General features: G+C 40.1%; 1 protein-coding gene across 1 annotated transcript in view; it reads left to right on the forward strand.

The window, feature by feature from the left end:
• sept9b (septin 9b) overlaps window positions 1-21,316 on the forward strand; it is a 54,947-nt gene that overhangs the window by 3,038 nt on the left and 30,593 nt on the right. The window contains exon 2 of the mRNA XM_035659638.1: window positions 5,336-6,013. Within this exon, the coding sequence (XP_035515531.1) occupies window positions 5,336-6,013 (678 nt within the window). The remainder of the gene's footprint in view (window positions 1-5,335; window positions 6,014-21,316) is intronic.

The raw sequence follows: 21,316 nt of genomic DNA on the forward strand, positions 1-21,316 counted from the left end.
AAATTGCCTCTTGGTTCTGATTAAGAATCAGATCCTTAAACATCTGACACTTACAAAAGTAAGATTACAAAGACCTGAACTAATTTTCACGCATTTTCCCTCTTTAGCAAACAATTCGAACACTTCCAGAATTGCTTTGTGCTGGACACAGGGTGTCGGCCAGACCAGGAGGGAACCACATAGTAAATCTGACACAGTGAGCTGCACTGCTGCTGGTCAGTGTCAGTAAACCCAATGCCATCAGTGGGCAGTAAGAGAAAATGTGTGTTTGACAGTATAGCATTAAGGTTTTTTTTCTGACCAAGCAAAATACCGTAGTGTGAAATTCAATCGTTCTTTGTTTGGCCTTGTCTTGTCAGATAGGTTTTTCCTGGTTTGACCACATGGACTTGTATTCTGGGGCTACTGACGTCAGTTAAACTCCACTGTGCATAAAATGGTTTTGCATAACCAGTGTTTGATAGAGAGTAACTGTCTTGATCACTTGACTTATTGCCTGAGGCCAGAATTACAAGACGTTCAAGGCTGTGTAAAGTACAGTACATCCTTTATTAATTAAAATGTTTCTGGAGCGGGTTTTTTTGTTTCTACTTTACTTCATAACTGCATTTGTATGTGTATAATTCTCCTTTAAACAGTTACAAATTCATGATATTGTTCCTATGAGCTTATTTGTTTTTACAGACACAATGCAAAGCAGAGCAGGCAAGATCACAATACATGGTCTGAACCTTTACATAAACAAAAGAAGGAATTAGACATTTATTTGAAAAAGACCTTTATTGCTATATATTTTGCCTCTTTTTAATGTTCTTTTTTGGCCTTCTCTTGTTTGCTGTGGTACATGTGTTACATTTAGTGTTGCTGCTGTTTCCTATTAATGCAAAGTCAACACTTTATACATCTGTTTCAGATTAAAAGCCTTCCAGCAGTTCAGGGGTTCTCCCCCCTTTCTGGGAGGCTTTTATTGTGATGCGCGTAGAGATTCATTATCAGCAGCTTAACATCAATCATTATAATTAAATAATCAATAAAGCAGTGTTTCTGTTATATACACAGTAACTCAGAGCAGAAGAGAGTATGACATGGTTATGTTGTTGTGTAATGTGTAATGTAGATTATGTTAAATTTACATTGTTTCCTGGCCTTTATTTTAGATTTTAATGTACTAATGTACTCATTAGGGTCCCTGACAGTGTTTTACTATTATATATGATGTTCCATTTTATGCTGTATATGTTTAAGGTTGAGCTATGTGCTGTTCGGTAGTTGAATCTACAGCAAAGCATCATATTCTATAAGATCATGTTTGTAGTGTTGCTGTATAGTGAGAACTGTATATGTTCATGAGCACACAAGAACAGCCCTGTCTCAACTTTGTGGCAATGCATATTTCAGCTATTGCAAGTTCTTTTTTCAACATATAAATGTACATTTTAAGCAACAAATTTGCACTTAGTTACTGTACTTGAGTGAATGTACTTAGTTACATTCCACACGGATACAATGTAACAAAATGCGTGCAACAGAAGTGGGATGGTAGCATACCTAATCTTTGTCGACTGCTGTCAGTCCCTACTGCACAGTGTGTAACTTTGTCCTGACCTTTTGACCTCACCTTCACTCTCTCACCCTGCAACCTCTTTTCCTCTATATCTCCTCTTCCTCCTTTCCCTACTGTCTCTATGTTTGTTTTCCTCCCTCTAACTCTCGACTATCTCCTACCAGTGCATCTGGGCTGAGATGATACTAAATGTTTGTGTTCATTGGTCGGGATGTCCTTGAGAAAAAAAAGTGATGACACTGATGATTAAGAGGCAGCTTAGCTAACACCTGGGGTGTATTAGGACAAATGACCATGAAGCAAAAGTAAGGATGCAGCTGCCTCCATCTTTGTTTTTGTTGCTCCAATAAGCCTGTGCTATATTATCTGTGCTACATTATCTTCCCACATGAGAAAACCGTGAGATACTGGACACTGGGCAGTGATAGGTAGTGGAGGGACGTGGGGAGACAAGGCTCCTGGCTGCTGTTAATGAGGTTCCTCTGAGGTAGACTGGACCTCTCTTTTTCCAGCTCATAGTCTGGGAATGCTGTTTCACTGGGAACGATACTCCTTCATCCATCTGTCCCACACTCGTGCACACTCTTTCTAATGCTCTGTGATCCTATCCTGTACTTATGATATTCATGCGAAAAATATCCTGGATGGAAGTAAAAGACCTACTTCCCCTTTTTGCATCAGCTGGACAACAAAGACCCAGAAGTCTGTGGGAAGAAGCGTGATCCTTAAAAACATGAAGTTCATCGGAGTGATTCCCCAAATGTCTTTTTTCCATTCTCCATATTCCCTGACAACATTAAAGCATAGAAAGATTCAAATTCACTTCTGCTCTTAAATTATGTTCACTCGGCTGCACAGTCTCTAAATACAAACAAGTGGCTTGAGAGGAAAGCACTCAAGTCCTCTGCTGTAGTCCTGTGCCCGAGGGCATATATAATCACAAAGCAGCCAAGAACAGAAATACTAATCTTAAGATCACTTGACAGGTCACTGGCAAAACAACGTCTCGGTTCAGCTCTCTTATTTTGACAAAACTTGTGAATATGAACCGAGATATCCCTCCCATGTTCACTTTTATTTCTCACATTTACATCTCTTCCAAAATGTAACAAAAGTCTACAGCAAGTGTCAAGAGATGCTAGAGTGTGCACGGTTTCCTAAAGTGTTGGGGCTCCCAGAGGAGGTTAAAATGAGTGCCTCGCTCTCTACACAATACAGTCTTAAAAGCGTGCATCACAACCTTTCAGCCGTCCTTATGAAATCTGCAGACCAATTTTGGCAGACCAATTCATTTTAGAGTTGAAAGTAGCCACAGCCTTGGACTCACTCTCAGCAGTCATAAAACACAAGACAGAGGAAAGCAGGGGTAAGAAGGACACAGTCCGCTGGCAATATGGGTTTGGACACCACTTACAAGTTTATTGTGTATAATTTTTTATGTGTGTATCTATCAAAGGATGGCTTTTAAAGCTTTTATGGGGCCTTACTGGATAATGAACTCTGCTCTCATCAGAACTTTAGCAGAGAAAATACATGATGGGAATGTGCGAGAATGACTGTGAAAGTGGGTATGAGTGGCTTTTTTTTCTTGTGTTCTTGTGCTCATTAAGGGACATTGCATGCATTTCCCACATAATGTAGGTACTGTACAACTATCTGGAGTGGCTAAAGCTAAACAGCCTAAGCAAAACCACTCTTCCATATTGCAAAAATGCCACAGATGAATGGTACCTGTGCTTTAAAGGGTGTACGGGGAGTTGTGGGAGGTTATGGAGATTTGTAACACAAATCTCCATAACCTCCCAGAAGTGAGTGCAGATCCATTTATTCCCATGGTGTACAAGAACATCCTCGGTGTGTTCGACTAACACGAAAAGAATAACATTTTGGCTCTGACCTGAATTTTTGTTAGGGGGTAAATTGTATCAAATGTCAACCATGTTGGAATGAAGCAGTTTATAGCAGTAAATTAGATTAGTGCTGCCGGCTGATGTGTGTGGGGAGAAGACTTTGATGTGATTGTGTTGAGCTCTGCATCCCCTAACAGAGTTTCAGCTTTACACAGAGTGCAATGGGGCTGGGGCATGGTCCCCTCCCTTGTGGGTGTAGTCGCTTAAAAATAAACATGTATACATTCCCGTAACACATACTTGCTTGTTTTTACAAGCACTTTGAACAAAACTATAGTTACATAAAGACACGTGCACACACAGAAACACCACAAGCCACAAAGAGATCAAATAATCAGCACTGCCTTTTGGATTGTAGGAAACAGGAGATGTTCTTCAGAGTGTGCGTGAGTGTGACTGGTCTAACTAGTGTGTCATTATGATACCAGCTCCTGGCCTTTGGCTTGGCACAGCAAATCTACGATGGGAGTCAAATTTAAGTTGACTTTGAGCCAGTGCACTCTTCCCAGGGGGTGATTTCATCCCTCAGTATCTTCATCTTGGACAGTGTAGCTATTTCCTCACGTCACAAACTAACCGAGGGGAAGGCTGTGCCTCCATCGCTGTGCTCATGTTGCTCATGAACAGGGAGACTTGGGACTTTTTTGCCTAAGTGCTTGGCAGTTAACAATGCTTGGCTGATTGCGTGCATTATAACATGTCGTGAAATGCTTCAAATGGCTCTGTGTAAAACCCTAGAATTTTATTTTCAAGTGTACCACACACATAGCATCCAAGTCATGACAAAAGAACGCACAAATCAGCTTAAACGTGTTACACAGTATAGTGAAAAACCTGCTGCTGGTGATGAGGGATGTAATGAATTTAGATAGGTACGGCTTAATTGCTTGTGCATGCTGTTTCCTTTGTGTTGCCACCAAAATTGCTTCTACAGCTACCCCACCCTCAAACCTCAGGCGCTTTACTACTTGGATAGTGTTCATAATGTGTTTTATTTTTTTAACTGTTCAGTTAATTGGTATGACCTTTTTGATGAATATTTTATGATATTGTTCCTTCTTCCTATAAACAGCGATCTTGACCCATAAATGGTTTATAAGGGAAAGATGAGTTTGTTTCAGTTAAATGACAGAAACAACAATGTGCTTTCAATATATTGTGTTCTCTTTTTACTGGTGGAAAGTAAGTACAATTTAGAGGTAGGCCTACTTGTACTTATTCACTTTAGTGTTTCCATATTATACTACTTTGTTAGTTGGAAATTTTCACTCCACTACATTTATGTGACAGCTGTAGTTACTTTTTAGATTAAGAGTTTACATAAATAGATTTTGACAATGATTCTTCTGTTCTTTTGCATATGTAGGATTTTGCACGAAGGACATTTTTGTACTTTTTACTACTTTTAACATTGTTGTATTGGTACTTTTACTTCTGTAAAGTATTTTAATACGTCTTCCACAACCTGTTTTACCTAGTCGTTGTGCACTACTTTTTTAAGTTGCAGGTATGTTTCATCACAGCAACAATTAAGAATTATTTCCATAATTTGATTTAGTGATTTTGTTTTTGATTAATCAATTCATGGCCTTTAAAATAAAATGTCAGAAAATTGTAAAGAATCCAAAATAAAATCTGTCCAAAACCCAAAGAAATTCAGTTACATTTAATAATAATTTAAATAATAATTTACAATTATATATAGATAACAGAGAAAAGCTAAAAATCATGCCACTAGGGAAATTGGAACCAGAGAATGTTTGGTATTTCTCTTAAATGAATTACCAAAATAGTTGCTCATTGATTATCAAAGGTCAAATGATCCTATGACTGATGACTATGTTTGTCTGCTTACATGCAGCTCTGAAGAGGTCCTTTGAGGTGGAGGATGTCGACACTCACTCTTCCCCCGGCTCCCGTCGGACAACCAACACCCCTCACCGTAACGCCATGTCTCCCACCAGCATCTACTACCGTGACCTGGGCACTGCTGCCCAGGCCACCAACAACAACAACCTCAACTATACCCAACCCCGCTCCATCATGGGTGGAGGAGGCTCCAGGACCCCCGAGCCTGTGTCGCGCCGTTCCGAGCTATCCATCGACATCTCCTCTTCTTCCAGCAAGCAGGTGGACAACATCACCAGCCCCGCTTCCGCACGCTTTGCGACCAACAGCGCCCTGAAACGCCCTGAAGTCCTGGGCCACTCAAAGACCCCTGAGCTGAGCCACAAGAGGGAGGTCACTTTTGCCAAGACGCCCACTGATTCTCCAGTGATACGTCGCAATGAGGGCAACAATAACAACAATGGCACCAGCCGGACCCCTGAGCAGAATCACGCTCGCAAGTTTGAGCCTCCTAGTCCCGGAGATGTCCGCAAACCTGATATCAGCATCACCAGAGCTCCCCCAGAAAACAACGGACACCACCCAGCAGTGCACCACCCACACCACCCCAACCCTCACCACAACACCATCGTCACCACCTTCCGCTGCTCCTCGCCTAATCATGCTGGACGAAAATCCCCCAACCCTGACAGTAAGTTTCAGTATTCATACTGGACCCTTCAGTCCAACCTACTCGTTCCAGTCATATCCTCACACTGCCACATCCTCTACTCTCTATTACTGAAAACAAATCTAAAAATACAGTCTTAGAGAAACATAAAGGTGCCCTGTGGAGTTGTCTCAGTAAACAGACAAGTTATGTTTACATTCAGTGTTACTTGCCAAAATACATTGTGTGTATCCTTGAGCTCTGACAAACAAACTGGAATAAATGCATTTCCATTATCATAAAACATTTGAAAACCTGATTTTAAAGAGTATTTAAATCCAGCTGTGTTTACATCCATGTTTACTAGTTAGCAGTCTTCTTCTTCCCTGCCTTTACTGGTGCATTGCTATATATCTTGGTGCATTACTCATGCATGTGCATGAGATAAACACACCAGAAAAAGAGAAACAGCTCCATAGTCCTACTAGAGGTTAAAAAAGACACCACAGGAAAGCTTCAAAGTGGCAATCAGTGATCTTTCTTTGGTGACATGTTCAGTTCCCAGTGATTTCTAATCAATCATGTTGGCTAAAGATGGTGATGGTGACCTTCTAATGACCTTCAGTGTATTTCGTTGACGGTTATAGGTGCTACAAAACACACTTCTGACCACCAAGTTAGTTATAAATGACTAAGTAAACACCAAAGATCTGACATCTTATGGTGAAACACTTGTTGTTGCAGTCTACTTTAGGATGATCTTACAGATTACAGTTAAACTGTAGTAAGTTAAACATCCAAACAATGGTGCAAATCTAAGCAATGTGCTGTCTAATAAAAGGCTGTCATACATTTATTATAATGGCCCATCAACTGACAATATTACTGGCTCCAAATGGAACTAGTGTGGTGTTATTTATAATGTGGGAACTATTAAATAACTGGGACCTTTAGGCAGAATGTCAAGGCCAAATTTCCTCCAGATCTTTGTTGGTGATGTAAAAAATCTTTTTTATCACAAACACACAAGAAATAAACTTACTACACTACAAATGTACTTTAACCAGTCACTGAAAAATACATTATATGATGTATTTTCTCTACGATATGGTTGTGTTTGGCATCCATGTTTGTAAGTGGTTTATCTTTGTGTAGATAGTCACACAGGAATGAATAGATCCAATATACAATAAAAAATAGAAATAGTGAAATAATTTCTTAATGTGCTTCGGTACACTGTAGCTCGCTCTTCCATATATTCCTACATTGTAGCTTGGTTGTTTTGGGTGCTTTTGGTTGTTGATGATAATGGATTAGTTTGTGTTTAACTGCTCAAGTGTTTTAACTAAAAGCTTTGATTCTTCTGTTCATACATACGTTCATTTGGATTTCATGTAGAAACCAAACATGATTTTGGCTTGTTGTGTACAAACTGCAGTTAGTTACTCTTTTAGTACAGCAGTGCTTTGGTGCTGGGCTTCAGTTCATCAGCCTGTGTGATTTCTTTAACACGGACTTACCAGTTTGGTGTAACGGTGTCATTAGTGGAAAAGAGATTAAAGTGAGTGTAATAGGCTATCTTAAACTCCAATAAAACTAAATTACATTTTCTTATGTGAGGAGGAAAGGACAACTTGTCACTCTTGGCTGTAAGTATACGTTAACATTTAGGCCCCGCTGGGTAAAAAAATTTCACATTTTCCAGATTACATTTCATCTGGAGTCTGATTCATTAAGGCTTTTTTCTACTGACTTCATGTCTTCCTGCTCCTACTCCACTCGTAACTGACTGGACCAAGTATCAGGTCTCTCAATAATAAAAAAAAGTCAGTAGCAGGAGTGGCTTGTTTGATTAGTCTGATGTCTGTCAGTAATATAAATAACCATGTCCTTGGAGGCCTGTCTGTCAGTAGAAGCAGCAGACTGAATGTCTGTATTTGTGGTAATACATGTCTGTTCTTAATGCAGTATTGGAGCCGGGGCGGTTATGTGATGAAAGGCTAACCTTGGCAGACCCAGAACAGTAATAGTTAAACGGTAATTAGTGCTACAGTCGGAGTAAAACTATATGCAACACAGAAGAATAGTGTGTAGCCCACATGGTTATACAACAACATGCAGAATGCAGTTTTATCTTTATATTTAGTTGTGTAAACTGAAATAAGTGGTACTATAAGCTGTTTGTTTGATTTCAGTTTTCACATTGTAAGCTAAAGGATAAACCTATCCTCAAGATACTGCATCCACAAACACACAACAATACATGTTTATTTTATTTACTCTTATACGCAACCCTACCTATCGTACACATGAGAAAAATATAGATAACATTTTAGGGCATTGTATGAAGCTTAAACCTTTTTGGCAGCAGATCTATGCTGATGAACACAACAATGACATATCATCACCATTTTTGTTGATAGGGTGAACTTAGCAAACAGTTGATTATTTACACAACTAGCAGTTAAGAGCTTTGGTCAGAGTCATATTTTTGGCCACCATGTATTATAAATGTAAGTCCAATATTCTCTCTCTTTTAGTTATTTTTTTATTTATCTCTACCAACTCCTGTGGGATATATCTGGCTCTTTAGCTAATAAATGCTTTAATATGCTCAACAGCTAGTTGATAACTGTGTCTGTCTGTTGTTTGCTGCTGAGCAGGTACTGTTCTGCTGGTTTTTCTTATCTCCTAACAGCTGGCCTGCAGCAGCCAAAAAACACTGAGACTATGAGAGCGGTGAGAGTGAACCAAAACAGTAAAGTTCTGGACCGGATAGCTAAACAAGGAGCTGAAACTTGCTATAAAGTTCCATAAAGCTGAGGAGAGTGGATTGGATAAATCAATCTCCCCATAATACTATCAGCCACTTTGCCAAGTACTTCATATTAAGCTCTTGGTGAAATATAATAATGAGTGTGCTTCCCAGTTGATTTTTTAGGTCATTTAATGTTATATATTCCTGGTTTGTACTTTGTATTGTCTGTAAGATGAAATACTGCACTTTGTCATTTGGCTGATGTTTTGCAGTAAATTTTCCCACAGTATATTTTCCTTGTGCAGTGTCTGTGTCTGTGTCTGTGCTCCACTGTATCATGCTGTACCCATAATGTTTCTGCTTCTTATGACTATAAATTTCTAGTCTGGGTCTGTGCTGAAGGTTTTACATGGCTCTCTCCTAGATCATGGGGGTGGTAGCCACTTATTGGTCCACAGAGAGAGGCCCTAATAGGGGTCTAAATGAAGGGTGACCTGCCTGGAAGGCCCAGGGGCTCTGACTAGGCCCACCCTGTTCTGCTCGAACAAATTATCAAGAAAGCCTGGAAAAAAAAAAAAACATCACAACCATACTTATAATATACTATGAGCCCATGCTGTCACACATTTTACTGTAATGTACCTGTAGCATTGAATACACATTGTTCTCTTGGTATGTGGGATAAAAAGTGGTTTGCACCAATAAAAGTGCTTTTAATCGATTTCTTTCAGTGACGTGAAAAATCGTATGCATAGAGCAGCTGTTGGCAACACTACAAGCAAAGATTATTCAGTCTTTTTTTTATTGTTTTTCCATATTGTTGTCAGCTGTGTTTTTTTTGAGTCTATTAGATAAGCTGCTTTCCTGCCCATTCAGATTTTCCAGGAGGAAATTACATCACACATCATTTGTACACACACACACACACACCAAAAGCAAGTAGAGTATCCTGTGCTTCCTTCCGTGTTCTGTCAGCGTGATTGTTTCCCCCCGCTGTGTGCCCTCACTGCAGTGCGCTTCCTCTCTCAGGGGTCATGTGATCTAAGTCAGTCAGCTTCCCAGCAAATATCCCTCCGTACTTTGATCCAAGCATCACAGAGAGCGAGACACACTGGGGTGTTTATGCAAAAGGTCAGCATGAAAAGGGTTGTGAACACACATACACATACTGTACAGTGAACTGGATGTGTTGGAAGATCACTGATAAGTAAATACGTCATGTTGTGTGGCTTGACGACCTTGGTCGATAGAGGTCACACACAAACACAGACACACTGACACCACCTAACTAGAGCTGAAACAATTAGTTGAATAATCAGTGATATACATATATATATTTGCTGCTAAACTAAAGATCTTTGGTTTTGGGTTGATGGATACACCATTGTGAAAAAGATATGTATTAGATTTTCAATTCAATTCAGTAAATGTGTATAAGTCCATTTTCCATTTGGTATAATGTGAAGACATGAAAATAGAAAAAATATTTCAGTCAGTTTAACTGCTTTAAAGCTTCAAGTGCTGGAAGAAGCAGGTACTGAATATATATGTATGTTATGAATTCAAATTGATGTGATAAGTGCATTGCTGTAGCTCATGCAAGGAAAATGACAAAGAAAAATCTGACCATCAGGTTCACTTCAGGCTAAAGAGACTAAACTCATTCTGATTGGCATCTGGTCCGCTCCTGCGTGTTCAGCCAGACAGGGAACCTTATCTTGACAGGCAGGCCTGCTGTTCATCAATCCATCAAACACTACAGAAAGAGCTTTATCTAACATCTCTAGACAGAAAAGCATAGACCACCTGGAGTCAAAAAATAACAAATTTCTTATCACCTTTCAGACCAGCTTTCAAATACGAGAAACTTTGTTTTACCTGCAGACTCTTTCTGAGCCACATTTGTTTTGTTCATAAAATGCAGGAACTTTGTTGCTAAAGAACGGGGATTAGGAATCGATTACTGTTTGATTAATTGTTTTTTTCTATAAAATGTGAAAAATGGCAATCATTTCCTAAAGTCTTAGGTGATATCATCAAATGTGTTGTTTTGTCTGACCAACAGTCAAAAACTTTGCGTTTGCTAACATAAAAAGAAAAGCATGAAATGCTCACGCTTGAGAAGCAGGAGCCAGTTGATGTTTATTTGCTTTTAACACCAAAGATGGACTTCTGTCTTTTAATGAAAACTCTGGTGAGGTCATTAGACAGAAAGGTTGACCATAAATAGCGTAGTTATCACTGGTATGATGGGACTGGTAGGTTATCATTGGGGTCACATCCAGTAACCTCATTTAGCAGTTCCTTTACTGTCTTATTGTGATATGGGGAGGACAAAGACATTCACAGCAGAGATAGATTTGTCTTTCCATCTCAACTTGAGTTTAAAGGAAATCAAGACTACAGTATAGATAAATAAGGGTGTTGCCAAGGAATCACTTCAAGTAGTGCCATTGTATCCTGTCTTCCTGTTGTGACAGTAAAGAACAAAAGAGATGTCCTAATTTCAACCTAGCAGATTCTGTATGCTGAAGTGGAATCTGTCCTTATATTGCCTAAATAAACACATTATCTTGTAATACATTTGTTTCCCTAATTGAGGTGTAGTCATTATGGAAGAAAGAGCAAGTGAAGCCATTTGTCTTTTACTTGGACTGACCTTCTGAAAGTGGGGAGGAGGGGCCAGTGGAGGGCCGTGGATGATTTGTCTCTGCCTGTCCATAGGTCAGCAAAGGGCACAAACACAAACACACTTTCTTCGTCTCAAAAATTTTTGTCTTACTTTTGTAAGAGCACACACACACAAGCACACATACATATACAGGGACCCTCAGGCGAAGGCATATCCGAGGTCAATCCTCTCCTAGTATAATTACTCTGGTATGATCCCAGACCATTACTCAATGTGACCTGTCGGCTAATTACCCAGACAAAAAAGGAGAGAGGCAAAGAAAAGGAAAGAGAGATTTTGCCTACGTGCTTGTGATAGGGAACTGCTTGTGAGTGAGAAGAACAGCATTATGTGGCTGCATGACTCTGAGGCTCTTCAGTGGTCATACCCATTTAATTTAAAGCACTTTCTGTTATACCTGGGATGTCATTTATTATTGTCTTTTTTATCAACTTTCAGTGCAATCATATTCTGTTGATAAAATCTTATCATGTTACCAAACTACAAATTCTGTTTTCCAAATGAATAATTCAGAGCAAGATGTTTCAATCAAGCCAAATGAGTTATTGAAGCATTTGTTTTACACATAAGAAGACGTCAGTGTCATGTAATACATAACAGTGAAACTATTAATTGTTGGATCCTCATTAATATTTTAATAATGATTTAAACCACATAGCTCAGCCTTGCTTTGTGCAACGAAATTCTGGATGTTTAGCTCTCAAAGCAAGCAACATGGGAGTGATCGTGTACGGTTTCATTTGCTCATGATTATTAAATCACCTGAATGTTACAGTAATTGAACTTAAGACACCCTGCCGTCCCTCTTAAATGAGAAAATCCCAAGTATTACTGTTTCCAAATCACAATCAGCACCACTTTGTGAATGTGTACATTGTACGTATAATTATATCAGTGGATTGGATAGATGGTGACATTAATCCTGACAAGCAATCTGTATATAAAAGTTAATAAATTGAAATTGGGTAATGCCTCATTGTATTGGCAGCTTTTTCTGTTCCATAAAAAAAAGTCTATTAGTTCATTATCACAGCCACATTATTAGCTGGATGTAAACTTTTACTAACAATGCATGGTTCATCATAGTAAATATCATTGTGAAATTATGTGAAGATAGAGATAAATACACTTTTCCGGGACCCTTTTTCAGTCTTTGCCTGAAGTTGATTACAATACAAAACAATGTTCTTACATTGAGGAACAGATTGTCACTGACTGTCTTTGACTAAGCTGCCAAATAGTGTTCAGTTTTGCTCACTTGAGGTCTGTGAGCCTCCAGATTGTTACGTCTGTCTTTTCAGTTGAAACATATCCCACGGTGATAACAGTGACAAGTGTCACTTCTAATTATTTTGAATGACTTTCTCTGTTGAGTTTGTTTACTACACAAGCCACCAGGGGGCAGTGTGTGACAGGTGAAATCTGTTTAGACACTGAACGTTCTTGTAGGTGAAATAAAGCTGTTATTCCTCTGTTTTAAAGCCAGTTTAATTTACAAAGAAACGCTACATGAAACATGTTATCTTTAGTCGTGCTGTCCTTTCTGTCAGAGAACTGGAGCTTGATAAAGCTATCTCAATCAACTTCAGGGTCAGAAGCTCAGACCACGCTGGTGTGTTGTTGCTGAAATCCATCCAACACACAGATGTCAGATGGGTTTCCGTTCATATTTTATGAAAAGATTTTAAGACTAAAATATATCACAAGGATAGACACTCATTCAAAACAATGTCTTGCAGTTCTTTGAAGTGTGTGGACATTAAAAGAATTGGACATGAAAGGGTTTGCTTTTTTCATGAACATCTTACACTGGAGGAGGAGGGTGGAGCTGAGAGAAATGGGAAAGGCACAGCCTTTCTGCCCCAGATAAGTAGACTCAAAACACACACACACACATACACAGAGTTCCCCTCTTCCCCAGATAAGGATTTCGGAAGTTAAAGTTTACATTGAGCATCTGGGGGAAGTCAAGGGTTAAAGAAGTTTCCCACCACTGCAGAAAGACCTTTGTCCTCTTTAGTCAAATTGCCAAATCCCACAACCACAGTAAACACAGCCTTCTTCATTCACTTTCTCCTGTGTGTTGTGAAGCCAACACATTCACGCATTTCACCTTTACATACATGTAAAAGCGCGTGCGCGCACACACACACACACACACACACACACACACACACACACAAACAAACCACCTTAATCAGCTTTTTCCATCACCATGAGATAAAAGACAAATAGTAGGATATTGGCCATCAGAGCTTAATGAGGCAAACTGAGATAACATTTGGTCTCAGTTGACAGTATCTTCATTTAACCGGTCGTCTTCGGGTGAATCCTCCCTCCTGTTTATTCAGATATGAGACTCCACTGTGGTTCCTTTGTCCAGGATACTGATGGGAAAATCATGTCCCTTATCTTGACCATGGAAATGAAGAAATGAAGCCAGAGTAATGTAGGGCCTTGAAATGGAAAAAAAATGCACATGCCAGCATGAGACATATAGTGTTTTTTCAGTTTCATCGATCAAATATAGCTGACCTGGAAAAAAGAAGGATATTATGTTATGAAATACTTAATTTAACAGACCTGCAATGCAAATATCTTATTAAAAAAACAGAATATAAAAACAATTATATGTATATGTTTATGCATTCTTCTCTATTATGAAGCTGATAAGTGGTCCTTGATGACAATTATGAGTTCTGACATATTCACACAGTGAAATATGTGAATTTGGTCAGTCTGTCTTTCTGTCATCTGCAAACTGTCTATATTTACACCCAGAGTGGTTTCAATGAAGAGGAAAGGTTCATATAAGGTCAGCATTTTCTCCACATTCTCTGCTAATGATGTTTGGCCCACTTCTTGGCTGATAGAGGACATACTGGAAAAACAATAATTGTTTTGTGCATGTGTGTGTGGACAGGCAGATGGCCATTTGCGCCACAGTTCTGCCATCTGCTGAAATGAGTAGAAGATAGTAGTGCTAGAGTGTGTCTGTCTGTCTGAAGTGAGCATGTGTGGGAAATGAAAAATGGGGTGGGTGTACCAACTACTACTTATCAGACGGTTGACTGTCCTCTTCTGTGATTTTATATCCTGTAGATTCTGAAGCAATAAACACTTTGTTTTGATTGCAAACCTTTGCCAACTTAAAATAGTACTCCAAAGCAATGCACTCCTGTAACATTGCTGGACAATAGATGGACAGTTTTCATTATATCATCTTTGCATTTTATTCCATGCACTTCCATGTCAAAATCCGGCACATACATTACCCACAATGCAACTTGACCACAGGCAGTTCGAGTTTTGGGTGGGTTATGCTAGTCACAGCTAATCTCAAGCAGAGATGAAGGATGGGCTACAGAGGTCTGGTAAACTCACTTCTTTCTTTCCAAAACCCCAGATAGTATTCATTTCCAAACTTGTAGTTTTCAGTCCCAACCCATGCTGGCTAAAGCGACACCACTTAAATTCATCAGATTTCACACAGGTCCCTCTGGAGCCACAAAATCCTTTATGCAACTTTTTCACATATGCAGTAGCACTCCTCAAATTCTGTAAACAGACATTGATGTGTAAAAAGTACAAACCATGCACATTGGTCTGCACCAATTGAGTTAATTAGATTTTCTTTACCAAGGACAATACAAATAGAGTACTTCATTTTGATCTTTCAAGCTGAAACAAAAAGCACTGGATAGTGGGTACTATGAAACTAGTCAAAACAGTTTCCCCTGTAGATTTTGTGATTTTAAAAAGTATAAAATCCACTTTTTTATTAATTTCCATAAATAAAAAATAAGTCCTGAGACTACAAGATGCATGAGACTTAAAAACTTGTTTTGAAGTGACATAAATAACATTTCACAATTGCACTCCTGCAGGACATGTTACCAAGTTATTGTAAAAACATCATGGTCCACTGGGCAGTGATGAAGTGACGCTAAAGTTTAGTTTCAGTGCCATTTACTCTGTTTTCAGGCTGTCAGCACTGTATATGTGAAATTCAACTGTGCAAACTCTCATCTCTATTTCAGTTGGGAAGATATGAGCACATACCAACGTATCAGCACAAATTAACATTGGGTAACAGTTCAATGCAGGCAGAAGGGAAGTAATGGTAATCCTCATTGTCTCTTTTTCACCTAAGTACCCTCACCTTTCACACCTCGCAGATTCATATTTTAGATTAGCCGAGCGAGACTCATGCCGACGCGCTGCTCAGCCAACTGATTGGTCCCTGAGTCGGGAATGTACAGGCAGCTTTTATTGAATCATTAAGACTTTAAAAGCACTCAGCGCTGATCTTAGACAGGTTCTCACGCCATAACGGAGGTTGGCTGCGATAATTCAAGCATTTCGTGAATATATTTGTAGCTTTGTGGTTTACGGGCAATTAGCTTCTTCAATGAACACCATCATCTGTTGAGAAACGGAGAATGCAGAAGCTTTTGGTGAACTTTCACCTCCAGCTGCAACTCCATTTGATGGTGTGAAGTGCTTTGTGATGATACAGAGCAGACTACAAATATCAACAGCTCTAAGTAGAAGAGGAGGCAGATGGAGGGAGAATACTTGCAACTGAAGAATTGGGGGGAAGGGCAAGTTGTTCCTCAGATTAGTTACTCTGTTTTAAACACCGGCAAACTAAATTCAGTAATTGGTGGAGGACTGAGTTACTTCTTTAGTGAGTTCTGCAGTCCTGGAAATTAAAAAAATATGATAGTTTATGATCACTAAAACCAGAAATTCTCCCTGTCTCTATCTGCTTCCATGTCTCTGCACATGGAAGGTTTCTATTATAGATAATTAGCATCATAACTGGGCTAGATGTTTCTGGAAGACATGCAGCGACCGCACAAAGAGTTCCTTCCGTCTTCTCTTCGTTTTTGGAGTTGAGTCATCTCTGTCCCTCGCCCCCACAGATCCAGCGAGGGGCCAGGGATTCCCCAGAAGGCCGATCCCTTGGAGTGGCTGTGTTTATTGTTCATCAGGGAAGGCTTTGACTCCAGAACATCAGAAATAGAGAGTACATGTTGTGCGTACGAGCGCACTGGGAAGCGTGGTTAGTTAGTTTAGCTCTTGCTCGTCTACAGGATAGGAGAGTATTTAACAGCAGCTGCCATAAAGACAAAAGTTTAGAGGCTGGGAAACTATCAGAGGCTTTCTTGCCGTATCAGAATTTTTTTTTCTCTCTTGTTAAATCCTACTGGAAGCGAGAGAGGGAAGAGACAGAAAAGGGCTGGCAAGGGAGATGACTTCTACTTGCAGTGAGATATACAACAGCCATGAGATGGAACCCCTTTGTGAGTATCTGTTTGGTTGTCTTTTGTATCTGTGGGGGAGCTTGACTGCTTTCGACTCTGCAGAGGCAAGAGGCACCACTGGTTTCGATTAAGGCCAATCAAGCCGAGGCATGATGTATCCTCTTCAGATGGTGGATGTTGGTGGTTGAAGATTTCTTTCTTTTTATTTCATTGTTTAGTGGAAACAAATCTGCTTACTAGACGCTATTACATACTTCCTCTTAAAATTCTTTTTTTCCTCTTGAGTTGAAGAAAGTTCTCGCCTGATTGTTGCTGTTGTTTGATTCTAATGAAACAATGCTTTTATGGTAGTTGAAAGTGGTAAAGGCTACTCCTTTTCTCTATCTTTCTAAGTCCTTGATGCAGTACTAAGCAGTGCAGCTGGGAAAGCTTTGCTGGCTTAAAACAGACCAAAAGACACGGTAAGGCAAACACTTCCTCATAAACAAATGCTCAGACCACAAAGTCTGACCAGTTTATCTTATTTGTGGTGGTTATAAAAACAACACAGAGATCTAACCCTGTTAATGCAGTAAAAAATGTATGAAAACGCAAACACAGGCCTAAGTTATTATAACCTTGAGGTAAAGTGTACGAGATGGGGTCTGAGGAATAAACCTGGAGGAGTTGTGTATATATACACAGATGAATCCATCTTTACTGTTAATGTATGTTCAGTGTTTTCAGCCAGAGGCAGGAGGTTGAGTGTTGGAGGCCGCTTTAAGGCTGTTGAGATAAACTATTCTCACTCATCACACACATGCTGTCTCCATTTGCACCACAGGGGAGCAGAGCAGCCACAGCAAAAAACACAACAGGAAGTGTCCAACAGACCCAGCTGTCTCCCCAGTAGATATCCAGGCCAAGCCAGATGTTCTTCGTCTTTCCCCATCTCCCCCTTACTGATTATTCTTCCAACCACCCCCACCGCCTCCTCCACCCACCCCCTTATCTCTGTCTCTCTGTGCCTCCTCTTTCCCGTACTCCCTTCTTCTTCTGCCTTCAGCTCTCCCTCTCTCTCAGGGAAACTGTGTCACTGAGTCACTCGGCCTGCTGAGTCATGGAGGTGACTCTTTGAATCGGCTCCATATGTGCTCTGCCCTGATTTGGTGGCCTTCGGCAATCAGCCCTGACCTCCGGGCCAATCACAGAGCTCCCCAATGGGGCTCATGGCATGCCAGTCATCACCGCATGTTAGTCTTCGGTTACTTCTCCAGCCCACATGTTAAGACGAAATGTTTGAGCTGAAATGGCCACTGTGTTTCAAAAGAAAAAATAATGAAACGCAGCTAAAATCCGTTAATTTCAGTTTTGCAGAGCAGCATGACTTCACTGCAAAAAAGTTTCACTCGACCAACCTTTTGTAATTAAAACATGGAAATTTCTATGCAATATCTCACTGGTACAGAGATTTTTTTGCTCTGTTCTGAAAAATTTGTTAGTGAAGAAGTGCCTGTTCTATTATTAATATGCATAATGTAAACGGGCAGAGGAAATTGCATGAATACACACAAATACACAGCTCTGTCCCCTGCCTTACACAGTTAATCACTCAATCTAATTGAATTTATTTGCTATAAAGTTTCTGCTCTAACCCGCTTTTCAGGCTCTCATTGCAACTAATAAAATAACACTCCTAACATACGGCAGACCTCGTCTTTGATCTCTGCTTCCCACAAGAGGAAATGGCAACTTCAGGCACTGGTGGGTCATGGGTTTTATTGAAAACATTGTTTATTGTTTAGTGAGAGATGTATGAAAAATGTTTTCCTTGCTGAAAAGAGATATACAGCAGCAATGTATCAGAATGTTTATCCATAAAGGCTGTTTTTCAGGCTCGTGGGACAGAAAAAACTTTTTTTTCTCCTTCCACACTGGACATGTCAGATTTAGACTCCTGAGCTCAGGAAAAAAGAATTTGTGGAGAGTAAGTCCATTGCTAGATTTATTTGAATTTATACAGTGATAGTGATAGTGAATCATACCAATAACCCAAGAGCAGTGACAGTTGAACCATGGATGCCTATTGCTGTTTATACACAAGAGAAATGATTATTTATTATTATTAAGTCCTATAAGACCTATAAGACATGTAAATGGAAACTGACAACAATAATGAATATGTTCCAACAATGTGCAGCACACATTACTTGATATAAACACACAGATACTTGCAGTCATGCTTCTGTACATTTATATTCACAACATAACCACAGCTAACTGTGAGATTCAGCTCCAGTTTTGACAGGAAGGAAGCATTTTCTGCTGAATGTTATGAAAACCCCTCTCAGGCCTGCAGTCTGTTTGCTGACGGAAAGAAAGTTGACCCATATCAACAAAAGAATAAATTAATCACTCCATTCAGTAAAGATCAAATCAATTTTATAACCAAAATGTTTCTTTCATCACAAAACTATTCTTAGACTATTCTTTTCACATGTTGACTAGCTACATGAGTATTTCGCAGCCAGCGGGTTGGCTGTGATAAATGTGAATCTCTCTGTTGTGGGTGAGCTGGGACGCAGGAAACGCAGCAGAGCAGTACATATTTCCAAAGAACATTTGGGTTTTGGAACCACTTTCATCTGTTTTGCAGCCAATATTGACTTCAGTGCAACTTGATTCACTCAAGTTGTTGGTACATGAGTTTATTTCAGATTACTGTAAGATGAGTGGTAGCAGGTCACCACGGCAAAATAAAAACAGAGAAAGCACAACTGCTTATAGTCTGGAATTCTTCTCTCTAAAAGGAATAGTGTGACAACTTGGGAAATATGCTCATATCATTATAAACTGCTAGCCGGGGTCTCTCCAAAGGAGAACCTTTCATCAACGTGAGGTTGCCAGGCAACTAATGGAAACTCCAGGAAGTTACAATCGGCCAAGAACTACTCCAACATATAACTCCCTGTAAAACCACAAATTGTCATTAATTAAGCCTAATTTCAACTGCATTTGCTTTTGCTACCAGGTATACCCCCTCAATGTAGGCAGGATTCTTAGCTGATCGTCATAGTGACGCCGCTGTGATATCATCTTCTGACTCAACACAAACAGGAGGATGCAGTCGGTCCTGTGTCATGCAAGTGACGATTGATGATGTTTCTCTCTGACCAATCAGTGTTCTCTAGTGTTTTAACTCCACCTTTTAGCAGCAGCTTGTTTGGAATCACAGTTGAGGTAAAACCAAGAAAAGTACCAGTTACCAGGCACTATCCACAACTATTGCTAATGGAAAACCCAACAAAGAATGGTCAAGCCAAGCTGTACCATGCAGTGGAAATGAAGCATTTGTGAGCTTTAGAGGTGCTCAGAGGTTTTTTTAAAACTAGTAGCTGTTTCCCCCTGCTTACAGTCTTTATGATAAGATAAGTTAATCGCTTGCTGGCTCTAGCTTTACATGTTGCGCACAGATAAGAGGGTTGTATCAATCTTCTGATCCAACTCTCAGCAACAAAAACACATTATCGTATTTCTAAAAATGTCAGACTATAACTTCAAAGATGTTTTTTGCTTTTTCTAAACATAAAAATGTTCTGTTTTAGTCATGGCTTTAGTCACGAGTCAGCCACAGTTTTGAAGGATGGAGACTGGTGTGTGTGTGTGTGTGTGTGTGTGTGTTTGTTTGGCAGAGAGAAACAGAGAGAGCCCTGGAGGATTGAAGGAGGGAGATGACCAAATGTTTTCAGCACACACACACACACACACACACAATTCAATACCCTCTTAAGTGAAACAAAGCTGTGGGAGAGAGCAGATGGACACACACAGGACAGGGAAGTAAGAAGGATATTGCCTCTTGTCTTGTGCAAACACACAGGCACACACTTTCACCTCCCCACACATGCTGACAAAATAATGAAAATAAATGTTCCTGTATTTTGCCATTAATTCACTCTACCACTGTCTTTCATTTTGATTAAACTGCACACACACACACACACACAGCTTTTTCTCCAGTGGGTTTTTCGCACGTGGTTTGGGATAGCCTGCTACATCCACAATGTTCTCCATTCACTTTCTCTGAATGAGGGGTGTGGCTGCCCAAATGCCTTCCCAGGCACTTGGGATGGCGGTCACATGACTGAGCTGTGGGCGTGGCCTGGGGAGCAGCAGCAACAGTCAAGCCTCACCAGCTGGAGCTGTGATTGAGAGAGGGAGAGAGTGAGAAAGGAAGAGAGAGAAGAGAAGGACAGGAAAGGGTTGGGTGAGTTTGATTTTTGTGTTTGCCGTGTGCTTTTTCTGTCGGTTGAGGAGAGTTACTAAGGATTTTGGAAAAAGGAGATAAAGGGGGGGAAAGGGGGAGGGTGAGAGACACAGAAGGGGGGGCTAGTAGAGTTGCATTGTTGCTCTGAGGCTGTTGGTGTCATAGTTAGTTTGCCAGGTGTCTCGTGGGTGTTGAAGAAAATTAAGTTTTGAGGCTGAGAGGGGGACAGTGTATTTCTGCCAGGAGATCTGTAGAAAACCCCTAATTCAGCATGCAGGAATTGTACTTTCCCATATCTTTTATTTTCTCTCTATCCTTTACCATTGTTCAGCCATCGGGGACAGTTTGGAGGGTATGCACTAACCCCCCCCCCCCCCCC

This window comes from Morone saxatilis, unplaced genomic scaffold (genome assembly GCF_004916995.1).
Source record: "Morone saxatilis isolate NCDOM2014 unplaced genomic scaffold, NCSU_SB_2.0 Contig17, whole genome shotgun sequence".
In the NCBI taxonomy this organism is placed as follows: domain Eukaryota; kingdom Metazoa; phylum Chordata; class Actinopteri; family Moronidae; genus Morone; species Morone saxatilis.